Source organism: Suillus fuscotomentosus, assembly GCF_016647785.1.
Source record: "Suillus fuscotomentosus strain FC203 chromosome Unknown F5891scaffold_301, whole genome shotgun sequence".
Classification (NCBI taxonomy): domain Eukaryota; kingdom Fungi; phylum Basidiomycota; class Agaricomycetes; order Boletales; family Suillaceae; genus Suillus; species Suillus fuscotomentosus.
The window spans coordinates 12,730-26,473 of record NW_024539813.1 but is presented as its reverse complement, the minus strand read 5'-3'; the positions used below and the strand labels follow the sequence as shown (position 1 = coordinate 26,473).

General features: G+C 45.1%; 5 protein-coding genes across 5 annotated transcripts; 3 read left to right on the top strand and 2 right to left on the bottom strand.

The window, feature by feature from the left end:
- Nucleotides 1–426: 426 nt before the first annotated feature.
- On the top strand, nt 427–1,604 carry F5891DRAFT_1201471 (uncharacterized protein; the record flags this gene model as incomplete). Its single annotated transcript, XM_041368888.1, has 2 exons — nt 427–849; nt 906–1,604. 2 exons carry the CDS (start codon nt 427–429, stop codon nt 1,602–1,604), a joined length of 1,122 nt encoding a protein of 373 aa, XP_041216483.1.
- A 2,596-nt stretch (nt 1,605–4,200) lies between these two features.
- F5891DRAFT_1085283 (uncharacterized protein) lies at nt 4,201–6,124 on the bottom strand. Its single transcript, XM_041363466.1, has 9 exons — nt 5,968–6,124; nt 5,825–5,871; nt 5,681–5,763; nt 5,536–5,627; nt 5,424–5,479; nt 5,348–5,371; nt 5,139–5,300; nt 4,898–5,063; nt 4,201–4,789 (listed from the first exon to the last, which is right to left on the bottom strand). The coding sequence occupies exons 1-9, from the start codon at nt 5,986–5,988 to the stop codon at nt 4,280–4,282; spliced, it is 1,161 nt and encodes a 386-aa protein (XP_041216482.1). The 5' UTR covers nt 5,989–6,124; the 3' UTR covers nt 4,201–4,279.
- A 7-nt stretch (nt 6,125–6,131) lies between these two features.
- F5891DRAFT_1085273 (ubiquitin-conjugating enzyme) lies at nt 6,132–7,271 on the bottom strand. The gene is made up of 8 exons (XM_041363465.1): nt 7,084–7,271; nt 6,971–7,019; nt 6,902–6,919; nt 6,752–6,849; nt 6,666–6,700; nt 6,538–6,615; nt 6,388–6,484; nt 6,132–6,325 (listed from the first exon to the last, which is right to left on the bottom strand). Exons 1-8 carry the CDS (start codon nt 7,178–7,180, stop codon nt 6,267–6,269), a joined length of 531 nt encoding a protein of 176 aa, XP_041216481.1. The 5' UTR covers nt 7,181–7,271; the 3' UTR covers nt 6,132–6,266.
- A 3,696-nt stretch (nt 7,272–10,967) lies between these two features.
- Nucleotides 10,968–11,314, top strand: F5891DRAFT_916268 (uncharacterized protein; the record flags this gene model as incomplete). Its single annotated transcript, XM_041373711.1, has 2 exons — nt 10,968–11,059; nt 11,107–11,314. Coding segments are annotated over 2 exons (300 nt in total), but the record flags the coding sequence as incomplete, so codon positions are not given.
- Nucleotides 11,315–11,556: 242 nt separating this feature from the next.
- Nucleotides 11,557–11,778, top strand: F5891DRAFT_969233 (uncharacterized protein; the record flags this gene model as incomplete). Its single annotated transcript, XM_041376317.1, has 1 exon — nt 11,557–11,778. A coding segment is annotated over one exon (222 nt), but the record flags the coding sequence as incomplete, so codon positions are not given.
- Nucleotides 11,779–13,744: the final 1,966 nt, after the last annotated feature.

The following is a 13,744-nucleotide window of genomic DNA, read 5'->3' as shown; positions in this document are numbered from 1 at the left end:
TTGCAACCCCCCTTCCGGAATCAGCATACAGCCATGGGTCATCTCCCTCTCCTTCTCAACTACGGAATATGTTGCCATGGAGGAAAGGCTTCCTAGACATGATACTATTGCTAGAAGAGTCGTATCGAAGATCTCTATGAATGCTAGTGTTATCGAAAGTACGCTCAAAAGAGAAAGAAAAACCCGTACCAGATGATACGTGTCATCCCATCTTCTACTAAACAACGAAATAGTCTGAGCGCCGAGAAGAGGACATCTCTGGGGTCGATTCACCCATCGCATCTTCTAACCTCCGGCGGGGGGATGCCAGTCTATGATATCGGGCAAGCGAACTACCATAGGTGTCACGATCACGTAAAGACCAATGTGCTTAAATTTGCTTGTCACGTCTCGGCGTGCCCTTCTACTTTGTCCTCACTCTCCATTATGTCTGCCAATAGTGCCAATAGTGTCGATCCTTCAGTGGCTAAAACCAAACTACAAGGACTTGAATTGGCGGAACACCACTTTGGTCCCTTACTTCGCCCAACTCACGCCACACAGAGCGCGTGGACCAATTATTCCATCAATCGCCTCCAAACCAATCAAAAGTACCGCAACATTGTATCGGTATCGCGCAAGGGCTCTGAGGGTGGCTCTGAGGAAAACTCTATGGAGGTTGAGGATGGCTCAGAGGAAGATTCAGGGGAGGATGACGATGAGTACGACGAGTACTCCGATGAAGCTTGGCTTCTCGACAGCGTCAAGGCTTATGTATCCCAGATTGAGAAGGAAATGAACTTTGAGAACGGCATCCTCCAGAAATGCATCACCATCTTATGGAATGAAACAGTACTTGACGACGAGGACGTGCGTACAACTCATCGACACTGTATTATATTGCTCACATCCATTTTGATCGACAGCCACGCTCCACTGATCATATAGTCAGGATCTACTCACCCACTGCGCCAGTGTACATTGACGTCCATTTTCAATACTACTGCCGCTCGCGTTGGTCAGAGGTCGAATGGTTCTACTCTATTGGGTACAAGATCCAACGTCGCCCTTCTGCGACGGCAGGCAATGCACTTGCCATCAAGAATGAGCTTAAGATGAGCTCTCCTCCGGATGTGCACACGCGCAATGGGTGGCAAACCTTGTGCTGGGGTTACTATGATGACTCTGATGGAAACTATGGCAAAAATTGGCGTCGCATCGAATGTGGACAAGTGGAGTTACACGAGGAAGGAGCTGTGGACGTTCACGAGGTGTTATTCGGAGAATTGGAGAAACCTGCTGAAAGCGACTCAGAGGCTACACTCGCATATCATCGATCACTCATAAGGGGCATACGGATGCTTCTCGCTGCTGTCGGTATTTCATATCAGGTTGCGTGTACTGATGATGAAAGGGACAAGGGGCCGCATGACTTGATGCTTGAGGGGCTGGGCGACAAATGGGTCGGGCGGGGGATACGGAACGCATGTGGCCTTCGACTCGCCAGAGATGCAGAAGACGAGCAGAAAGGTGCCCAGGGACGACAGGAAGAGTTAAAGGGTTACGATGAGGACGATGATGATGATGATGACGAAGGGGATTACGGTGATGATTACGGCTTCTGAGGGTCATGGACAAATAGGTGAGGAGATCGAGGATGATGATTTTTGAAGTCTACTGGCCTAGTGTTGGAAAGCAATTGCATTCCAAATAATAACGAGTGTACAAATAATTAATTCTTGTGATATTGATACGTTTACGCTAGCTAGCTACATCTATCATAATCTTTGAAATGTCTTTCATGTCCATCAACGTTCAATAGCAGTGAGATGAACCCGCCGCGATCGCATACGTTGACCGATGACATGAGACACAGACCTTCATCCATCCTGATTACATGGAAGTACATGATTAGAATCCCAAGTGAAAGTGTGAATCAGTCAAGTCCGTTTGTGCGATACTAGAACGGAGCAGTAGGCTCATGCAGCGCGGACTGCATTCACGGGTATTGGATGTCCAATCAATGACCATGACATTGCTCTATCGCTCACAAAAAATAACCACAAGTAAAGTATGAATCAACATATATATCTGTGATGACTGCAGTGGAGAAGTAGGCGAATATCAGATCATTCGAACGTCCATCAGTATTACAGAGGTCCGATCCGATCCAATCCAGCCCAGCCTGAGAGCTTGGCGTGTGGTATCGAAAAGGACAGTTCGAGATGGGAGGGAAAAGTTTCTTCGGGTTCTCCCTCGCGCAAGCGTTTCTCTACATGATATTAGGTGGAGTTGAATGTCCGAGAGAGAGTAAGAACATACATGTTTGCCCTTTACATACGGAACCTCGACAACTGCGGGGCTACGCCCTTGCAACTCGGTGCCGTCACCACTTTGTCCGCGCGGTTTCAAAAGGTTTCGAGCCCGGTCTAGAGGAGAGGACAGTGACGTATCATGGGAATCAAAGAGGCTGCGGTGAAATAAACGACTAAGGAACGTGCTGCTTGGCGGTGCTGGAGAGTAGAGTGGGGATAGCTCCATGCAGAGAAACTGAGAACATGGAGGTCAGGAAAACAAAATTGAAAGTGATAGTGATGGTATACATGAGAACTCGGTAAGTATAAACCTGGTAGGGCCCGATAAACAGGCAGATGTCGTTGGACCGGAGGTCGTGTAGCACTAGCCTAGAGTATATGTTTGGATGCAATTATATCTTTTTACCAGGGTGTCGCGTACATGGAGTGCCGATTGAGATTTTTTTGGCCTGGCAGAGCTCATTCAGCTGCAAAAATGGAATAAAATAAGACACGCCCATCAACTCACCTTTGAATCCGATAGAAGGTCATCGAGGCCGGCTTCTCGAACTATCGCAGCGACATCCCATGTATACGCGTTTTCGCGGCAGCTAGCCGCTAGTCGCTTTCCATCTTCCGAAAAAGACACGCAGTGGTGAACGAATGGGCTGGCCATTCTCAAGGTTTCCATCCGCGGGAAAACGATACACAGTTCACTTGCTCGGCATGGAGTAGTGAACCAATGGGTCGTCCATTATCGAGGTTCCACAATCGCACTGTATCGTCGGACCATGCGCCTGCGAGGATGCGGTCATTTGTAGATATTCCAATGGCATAGACAATTGCAAATGTTAATGAAGTTCCATCCAATACCATCAGGGAAAACTCCGGATTTTGCCAAGCGCTCGTACTCGACAGTGCACTTCACCAACGTCTCCTTTGAGAGTTACGAGTCTCACGAGCTTGCCTGTGTTTGTGTTCCGGATTTTGATGGAGCTCTCAATGGGTCCAGTCGACCAGGGTCCATTAAGTTCACCAGTCACAATCATGTTCATATCTGGTGAATAGATGACTGCCCACACGTAGGCGTGCCCGCTCTCGATCGGCTTAAGGATGGTATCTCCTTTCTTCACGTCCCATTGCCTTGCGGTCCCGTCTATTGATCCGCTTCACACTCTCCGACCATTTTGATTCCAACAGACGGACAGGTTTTGGCGCCCCATCCATTTCGCGACGACTTTGCATGTATCGATGTCCCACAACCTCACAGTACCATCCTCACCCCCGCTAACCACCTTCTTCCTGTCCGGAGATGACGCCATACAGAGTCGGTGGATCTCGGGGCATGCTGATGTTGACGACGATAAACTAGCAGATAATAAGGAGCAGAACGATTTACTTACATAAACGTATCGCCATCGCCATCGTATACGGTACGGTACTATCACTCACCCAAGCACACCTAGGTTTTGAAGCAAACCGCAAACAAGTTCGTACGTACATTGTGCGATGCGATGAATGTGGCAATGGCATTGTACCATTGATGCTCCTGTGTGAGATAGTTTGCCATGTGACCCAGCGGATGCCTGTATGATAGGTTGCAATGAACTAACAATCGCGTGAAAATAGATCCGTGCGTATCTGTGATACGATAACGTCCAATCTCGCCCTGTCGCTCACACAACCAACCGCAAATAAAATTCAAAGTGAGAATTAATCAAGTCCATATTTGCGATAACTAGAAAGAAAGTAGGAGACGATATCAGATCAGGAACGTCAATTCACCCACAGACGTCCAATCCAATCCAGATTATCCAAAGGTGCGAACAATACTCTATAGGCTGACAGTGGTCGTCTGCACATCTGGAGGTATACTTGCTCGGTGTCTAAGACTAAGACTCAGAGCGCGGACTGTTGCCGAGGTAAATGTATCCATCCTCTGTTGGGGGGCTTGCTTTGAATAGCTTGCCTAGACGTTCGTCTTCAAAGGGCGTTAGCATTAGTATCTAGACAAACGATGAACAGAAGAGAGAGGAGGTCCACTCACAAACAGGATCATGTTCTATATGTTTGAAATGCTTCAACTCCCACGTCATACCGCTAGCAGATTCGTCCCGTCTTCTCTGCCTTTGCTCATTCTGTGCCAATTCCAAATTCCAACATAGTCCGATCAGAAAACCTCTAGAAAGAAAGGAAAACGAGAACAATGAACGCACCTCAATCTTCCCCTTAAACGTCGCAGCGCTCTCAAAATCACCTTCCCTGATACCTGTCGCAACACCGTGCCACAGCTTCCTGCTCTCCCACTCCCCCTGCTGATCAATAGGCGCAACCGTGATCTCCTCCTTCGGCGAGGTGACATCATGGAACGGAGCACCACTATGCAACTCTTTAGACGTCGTATGCCACGTCCCTTCGATAACGTGGGGAGACGTGTGGACGTGTGAAGGCGGGGTGAGCGTTGCTTTAAACGTGTGTGATTTGCCGGAGAAATAGCCTTTGCCTTTGTATTCAATCTATTCCGTGTGGCAGATTCAGTTTGGTTCATTAATCCGGATTCAATTAGGATTCAGATAGCATGGATGACGAGAAGTGGGAAGTAAGCACGCACCGTAGAAAGCCACCCGGTAGAAGCTTTGAATGTAACTCGTTTCTGCAAGCTCGATATATGGAGATCCGTACCACAGCCCGTCAATACGGAGTCGAGGAAGTGTGATCAGGTATTCCTCGGTCTCACCAGACGGAAGGGATACAGTCAGAGTTGCGTGTCCAACTTGCTTCACGATGATGCTTCCCCCTAGAATGAAACACAAGTCAGAACACGGGACTTGACGTGCGGTACCTGAAACAAAGACAACGTACCACTAAAACTCGTCTTTTGGGCACCTGTGTCCAGTCAAGATCACACCTTTTTCTAGGTTCTCTATGCGGTAAGCTGTGATGGGTGGGTGATGAGAGACTTGTTCTACGACTAGGGTGGTTTTGCCTCCGCGAGCTGCATTCGCTGGCCAATACCCGTAGAAGAGTCTAGTAGAGATCAGCACAAGATGTGTGTCAGCAACAAAGAGGCTTACTCTCCAAGAACAGGATTCAACGGCCTGCATCATAGATTAGCTTCATACCAAGGATGCATACAAGCATATCACACACTTCTTCTCAGATCCCATCGATTCGTTCCGGGATGTGTATTGCCCTTTAAGCGTACTCTGACAACCATACAAATAAACGGAACGATAAACAACCGCGATGTTCCTCGACTCACGATGAACCATTTCAACACAGCCAATGCTCGGGCTTGCTCCGTCTTCCCATCTGCAATCGCAGCGAACAATTCAGGTCGCTCACACCAGTAAGCTGAACAACGCAACATAGTCAGATCGATATATATCGCTCAAAACCAATAGTACCTGGGAACTCAGTAAGGGACGTAGGTGACAATATAAACGGAGGAGCAGTCATAGCTGACAGATCGCCCGTGAAGCCAGCCAGCCTAAGGGGCGTCAGTTGACTGATCAGAGCATCTCACAAGATGAGTAATAATGGATACTGACGACTTCAAAAAGCTCGTCCAGCTACTCTTCTGAGCTGCAGGTACAGCCTGGGTAGATTACAGCGCACAAGAAACGAGAACATATAACATACAACATTTGGAATGTTTTAGGTTAGATTTACGGAGACTCTTTGATGGACTTGCCTCGCCAGCTTGTTCCGACATGCTTGGTGTTGATCGGTGATTTGGTAGTGGGCGATATGATGATGGTGGGGGTGAGGAGAAAGATGGAGACGGTCACAGCTTAATGGAGCTCCACCAAGTGTAACTGTGCGTGTCACGTGATCAGGTATCAGACCGGGTGTCCGTTTCAAACATTGACAAGGTCTTGATAGACTCCGTTGGTACTTATACGATGACAAAAATGAAGCAACTAGTAACACAAAAGACTACGAAACAGGAGTACAACGGATGGGTGAAGATGTATGGAGGATGAAGATGCATTAATCAAAAGCCTCCTCCGCACTCTTACGTACCAGACGTCGTACCTTCTTCTTGTAAGCTACATAAGTAGTTAGTTAGCATCAAGTAATTCAGCCGATTAGAGGTCAGCCGGTCACTCACCAGCATGGTCCGTGCGAATTTCTTTAGCCGCATCCACGTTAGCTGGGCTGTCCGTGTTTGGGGTCTCGGAGGACAGTAGCGATATGACGCTCACGAGCTACGATAGAGAGTCAAATCGGGCCAAAGGAAGCGTTTTGACAAATGTCATACAATTGTTTCCACCGTGTGGACAGGCATCCATCGTTCACCGGCATCCTCATAGCCGTACTGATCGTCACCTGGAGCATGCTGCAATCATGGATGAGCTTTGATTGAGAGAGACGACAAGGAATACACGCCAAGATAGAGATGCAAACTACACCGTCAGCGTAAACTGTACGATAGGGTTAGATCACGCGGTAATCAAAGAGCACCCGTTGCTTACTGTTTGGGTGCCACATGGGCGTGATAAACCGCATCTTTGGTGGTTGGAGAGGGTACTCTGCAGGGAAAGAAAGCCGAGCCTTGAAGAACCCTCCTTCACTAGATTAGGTATGAATAAGAGTTGTAGATGAAGAGGGGTGTAAGGGCGTACTACAGGGTGTCCGGAGGCCTGTCAAATCTGGTGAGTGTGATGAATGGCTTTGAAGGGATTTGCACTAACCCGATTATCATGACCTCCCATTCATAAAGATTGTTGTCATCGACAAGTCCTTTGCCCGGAAGTCTATCAGGAATCGGTTGAAGATCAAAGTTAGGGAGAAAGGCCGCCCGCACCTGCAGAGAACCCTTCAACCGGGTGTTTCGTGAGCTCAGTGAGCTGCCTACGAAGTAGAAGTGTGTTTGATGGTTGTGGTGTAGATGGTTTCGACATCAGATCGATTGACGCTTTAACAAAATTACAGAGAGTGAAAGATTGAAAGATGAGTGAGTTGTCACCGATTCGAGAAATGCGGATAATGGCGTGGGAATAGACCAGAGTCATTTGACACGCAACAATATTTCTTTTTATTTCTTTGCAGAGTCGCAGTAGCTACTTCACAGTACTATGTAGTAAGTACTGAAGACTAAGCACTGGGTAGATACTCGCCAAAAACAAACATTTCTTATTTGAAATTCCCTTAATTATTAAATAACCTAGGGTCGTCGTCTTCCTTCATCTGATAGGATAACCGAAAGTTTTCTCCGCGTTCACTGGCTGCTGATCTGTCCATCGACATCCTCCCTCTTCGAGCAAATTATTGGATTTTAAATAAAGCTATATCCGCGGTCGAAGAGTCGACACAGTAGCTTCCCCCAGGCAGACAAAGCAAGATAGTGTATATGCCACTATTCCGCTGACAACGGATTTCCCCTTTCACCGCATGGTGGATGATTCAATTTGCCGTGACTATTACCCAATTCGGAATGCACAATCAATGGGTACTATTGGTTACTATCATTCCGGGTAATCTGCAACATGCATGTAATATGCAAAATGTTCAAAACACCTCAATGCACTGCTCAACTCACTTCGAAAAAATTCAGGCATATGTAGACTACTTATCTATGATGTACTGTCCAAGTAGAATGAAAATTTCTTGGGTGTTGCACCTGCGAGAGATGAGAAAGTGGTAATTTGTAACCATGCAGGAACATAAATCATCCAGATCCCATAGATCATGCAGGTATATTCATAAAGTTATACCTGGAGCATCACAATCACCTTGTCAGGATTCCAGAACACAATTTCGATAAAGGCCATCCTGTCATTTTAAGATGCTATAGAGGAAGAATTGACAACATGTATGAAAATGTGACAGCGGATAGGAGAGTGTGTAACAAATTCAATCTCCTCTACAGCACACTCGGCAAGTGCACCAAGTCTTGTATTGTCATCTCCTTGTGCATCATGTTCACATCCTTGAAATAATGGCACCAAACTTGTCAGAAATTCCTAATTTAGATTTCAACGCCTTGTAAGGCATTTCAAGGTTCAAAGGCAAAATGGCCTTTGAAATGGGTTTAAATAATAGAGTCGTACTTAAAATTGCCATAGAAATGTAGTTAAAATGGCATTGCAACAGATTGCAACGGGCCTTGCAATGGTACGGCACGTTGCAATTTGGTTGCCATATTATTGCAATATATTGAAATATAGCAAGATTCCTTGCAAATTCGTTTCAAGAATACCTCATTGCAACCACTTTAGGAAATTTGTGACACTGTAGGCATCAGAAGGAAGCTGAAGAAGATGCAATTCGCAAAGCCAACTTCACTGCTGCTATCCAGGCTATCAGAGAGAAGAAGACCAAGAATCTTCAAACAGCAGCTGCAGAGTTCAAAGTCTCATACCGGTGCTGAGGTACAGATGTATGCACGCAGTCAACCTTATTCAGGACCATATCAGCAGTACAATCACAATAACTACATGAACCACAAATTCACAATACTTAATGAATTGCTGTATTCAAAGCTTCAAGTTCAACAACTTGATACTCAATGCCAACAAATTGAGAGCTGCATAGTGCGGAGAGTCAAAGTTGACTGCCAGTGCTATGTTGAGGTGTGACTCGATGTGACCATATTTTGCAGATTAGCAGTCAGACCCCAAATTTTCTTGGCTTTCATCTGACACCACACCACAATGTTCTAAAAATGAGAAAAAATGAGAGTTATATAGAGGAGGTATGAATCTACAATACACTAAATTTGTGGAAGATAATATGAAGTGGTTGACGAATTACAAAAGATTTGCTGAAAAAGTTGCAAAACACCTGGAATGATAGTACTACTTGCTTGTGCACACCACATTTCATGCAGTCACAGAAAAATCACGGAAAGTCATGGTTTAGTCACACTGGCTTTTCACCAGTCACTGACTTGAGTGCGTGCCATCCATGCACATCTGAGTTGAAACTCTGCCATAGCAGTGGATAGCAGGTGATAGTGGAAGTGACAAAGCCTTTGTCACAACCAAACATTTATTTCCCTTGTTTCTTGTCCAAATGCATCTGTCTAAGCTCGTAATAGGTTCTTGTGTATTATTATTTCAAATAGATGTAGTAGTTTGACAAGTTGTAGTAGGAAAAGTGTGGTTTTGAGGGATGCATGAGCAAGTGGTAACCAATAGTAATGCACAATGCACTCTGGAGCTCATAATTCTACATATATTTTTCAGAAAAACTGGAGAACAAATATTAGCATACTGTATACATTCACCCTTAGGGGGTTGTGGTGGGATATGTCATAATGGTAGGTTTGCCACCTGAGTTGCCTCACAGCTGAGTCATGACCCCCATAAGTCATCACGACCTGAATATCTCACTCAATTCTTACTTCCACACTCAATTTACAACTTGGATCAATGTTTTTATCATGCAGTTTTCATTGCAAGGTTGAATGTCTGATTTTTATTAAGAAATGGTGAAGTTCATTGAAAACCGTTCAAGTCACGCTGGTGACAGTCATCTGAGCGCTGCCGTAGTGGAGTTCTAGACCAATGGCTGTGACAACTTGTCAGTGCTAGTGAGCCGACGACTGGGACATGGCTCAAAAGGCAAATCACGAGAGTCCTATGAGCAGCAGAATCACACCAGCATTGAGTTTATATCATATCCTGCACCATACAATTATAGCTATGCCCCATACTATATTCCACATCACACTAACCAATCATTAACTTGAGGTTATTTCTTAGGGATTGCCGAGTGGACTCTGAAAGCAGCAGCAGTGACAATGTGTGACATGATGACTTATGGGGGTGACAATACAGCTGTGAGGCATAGTAAGTAAGGCTTACAATACTGGGCGACTAAGCATGTTGCCTAGGCTTACAATGGTTAATTACATTCAATCCCAGCACCAGCATTAAACCTTGCCTCAAATACTACATAATACCTTAGGCATAAGTACTGCTAGAGGCATATATTGACACCAGCATTAAATGCTGCCCCAAATAATGATATTTTTGTAAGTCTATTTTGGTAATACCAGAATATTCCTGTCCTCGACATTAATGCCAACATTGAGCTCTCTTTCCCGTGCATCCTCCTCTTTGACATTGACATCCAGCTCCTCAACATCAAACTTCCTGTTTTACGGATCCTGTCCCTCAATTTTGAAGGTTGCCAACATCAAGGTAGAGTTCCCTTTCCTCTGCATATCATCCTCAACGTTGATGTTGAGCTTACCAAAGTCAAGCTCTCTTGCCTGCTTACTCCCTGTATGCATTCATGCTCCATTGGCTCGTCAATTCTCCCAACACCCAACCACCTGCACTGTCTAAGCATCCACTCTACACTACACAGGCCACCTCATGTCCCTTCACACATTCACTTACTCTTAACTCATCAATTCTCCCCAACACCCATCTCCACATGCCTTTCAATATGGCCTCCCGTGGCACCTCTTCAAAGAAGATTCCAGGACTGTTGCATGCTGCCATCAAACATCACTATCATGGCTCAACCTGGTGGTCTGGAATATTGACGGCAGATAAATAAAGCCAGCACAAGGAGGAGGCAACTATGAAAAGACAGGCAATTGCAAGGTAGGTTTTTTTAAACAATATTTCTATTTGACTCATTTAGAACACAGAAATGTCGACTGAGGATCGGAATGCAGTCGCAACAATGATATCTGACATTAGTATTGATTTCGACATCAACCTTCCAGCACTGCCAGGGGAAGAAGGAATAGATCTCAGCCATGAGGGTGGGGAGTATGAGGCTTTCACTGGTCTATCACATCAAATCACATCACTATCAGGATGGTATGTACCTGTGTTTCATGCAGCTCTCACTCATTGGTTTCTTTTAGTTGCTATGTGGACCCTTGTACCCATCATGATCGCATTGAGATCCAGACTGGGAATTGTAACAGTCAACTTGACATCCTCATTGATGCATATTTGGATCATCATGCTCGGGATAAAGGCAATGGCATGCCGAGTCTGCTGACTGGCGTAATGCTTAATGGACATGATTGTCTCTTCCTTGCTGACATTGAACTAGTGGATATATGTAGTACATTGCTGCTAATTTTGTTAATCTGTTTCTCAAATTATATATATTATCAATAGGTCAACATAGAATGACATTATGACCACGACCATCACATGTATATCCAACTGAAACACTAATTCATTATGGATATCTAGGCTGCTCCCCTCTGTACCCATCAGTTGCTATCTCCCTGCTCACTCTGGCTGCATATCGCCAGTCTCACCAAACCTGTCCACAATTTAGTATCCAAGCCCAGTGCAAGACACTCTGCCACCTTCATAATGTAAGCACTCTCATTGTGATTAATTCCAGTAGTCTTATTCTGCCCACAAATGCCTTATTGCATGTGTTCTCAGCCTCAAACAAACTTGCATGGAGTACTAGACATGCAACTGTATTCCACCATCACCAGACTATTGAGGAACATTTTGCATTCTGGGATGTGGATAAATATGTGTCATTAAGTATGGTTTTCCCTCTGAGCTGAACAGTAACTAATTTCTATGTTTTAAGGCAATTTCTTATGGAATCATTACTGAAAAGTTCAATCCATACCCTTATGGCTGAACTTTCAGCATTGAAGGTCAATCTTGGCTTGACTGATGCCGACTTTATTCAGTTTCACTCTGAAGAACAATTATATCTGGACAACCTGAAGGCTCTGCCTCCAAAAGAACTCCTTCAGATACACTGTAGATGAGGAATCTTGACTATAGGTGAAAACACTTAAAACTAATGAGTGCTCTACAGCAAGACCAGGATACGAGACAACGACTCGACCCAAAGGACAACCACTGAGAGAAGTTCCTCGGAATTAAGATGGAGGGAAACTCTATGAGCTAGGCGGGCACTGGCAGGTGCGAGAAGGTAACACGCATGTAAGCAAGGCAAAGGCACACAAGGTGTGCGCGTGAGCGGGAGGTTCGAGTATGTGCACGCATGAAGTGAAGGCGCGTTCAGGGTGTTAAGGAATAAAGATCCTTAATGAAGAGTTGATACACAGATGGTAGTTGATAGGAGAATCTGATCTGATTTCAAGTGAGGAGGTGAACTATACACTTTTCAGTATCCTGAGATAAGGGAAAAGTAAGTACCAGAACCAAGAGAATCTCCTCTGTATTTAAGAAGGGAGATTACTCTATGCGGCGCGCTTCCAAGTGCGCTCCCGAACCGAGTAACCATATCAACTCTAAATATAACTAAGTTTAAACAGACTTTCTATATGTAAACATGGACACCAGACTGAAGATTTTGTTAGTTCAATGAAAGAGATAAGAATAACACACCAGCGAATCAGCAAGGACATGGGACGAATGGACGGACGGTAGCGCAAAGACCTAGGAGGAAGCGCGCATGGCGCGAGTGCAGGTAAGGCGCACGTGTGTGCGCACGAGATCGGCATTGAGACATGCAAGTCTCTACAATGCTATGTTGAAGTTCTTGATGAATTGGCAGAGCGAAGATGAATATTATCATTTTCATTAATTTTTTTCCCACTCAAATACCAAACCAAGTTCCAGGTGGGGATTAGCCCGAGAAGCCAGCAATCAGGCATTAACAAGTATTCTAGCAGGGGACCTTCACCAAATTTTGGCTGCCCTTTCCCAGGCCAGAATTTCTGTTGACTCTGCATACACCAAACTACAGAATGCAGAAGGACTTACTGCTTATGTGGAGATGCAACTTCAAGTCAAAGAATGGTGGACAATAGGGGACAATAACTACAATAAATACAAGCAAGAAACTTCCCTGCACCGATATTGTGTTGCATTAGATGATCTCAAGTGTTTAGTTGTCATGTGTCTGTTCGAATTTTGAAGCTTTCGCATTCAGGCACAGGTATGGACTTAATTGATTACTATTTCTTCTCAATTTTGATACTTGCAAGGATACAAAATCTGTCAGAAAATTGGAAAGGCATTGCAATGACGCTCTGAAGCAATTCAAAATGCTCTCAGCTGTTACAATGTACAGGCAGCTGCACTGGATCCCTCACATCTGTCTTTGTCTTGGAAAGACATCACAGAATACAGCTTCCTGGGCGAGTTTGATTTACTCTGCTAATCTCATACTGACATTCGTGAGCTTGACTGGGCAAAGCCTGCTCATCGAGAGGCGACTGTCAAATATTTTAAGCTTCATCATGTGCATGAGGAGATCGAGTGTCTTGATGTGGAGGTTCGACGCCTTCGCACATCAATTCACAATGAGGAGCTGAAAACAATCACTGTCATTAATGAGCTTTCTGTCTCCGACCCCCTGCTAAGTCTTGAGCTACAAAGGCAATGGAGATTACAGGCTGGTGTCAATGTCATGCATGCCTTCTGGTTAGATCAAATTGAGCTCCAACCAGGTTTTTCAGGTAATCAAGGTATTGGCATTAAGATTGGGGCCAGCGAGTCACATCCTGCTTCAGAGAGACCTAGAAGTTGCTTGGACAGTATGTACTTTAT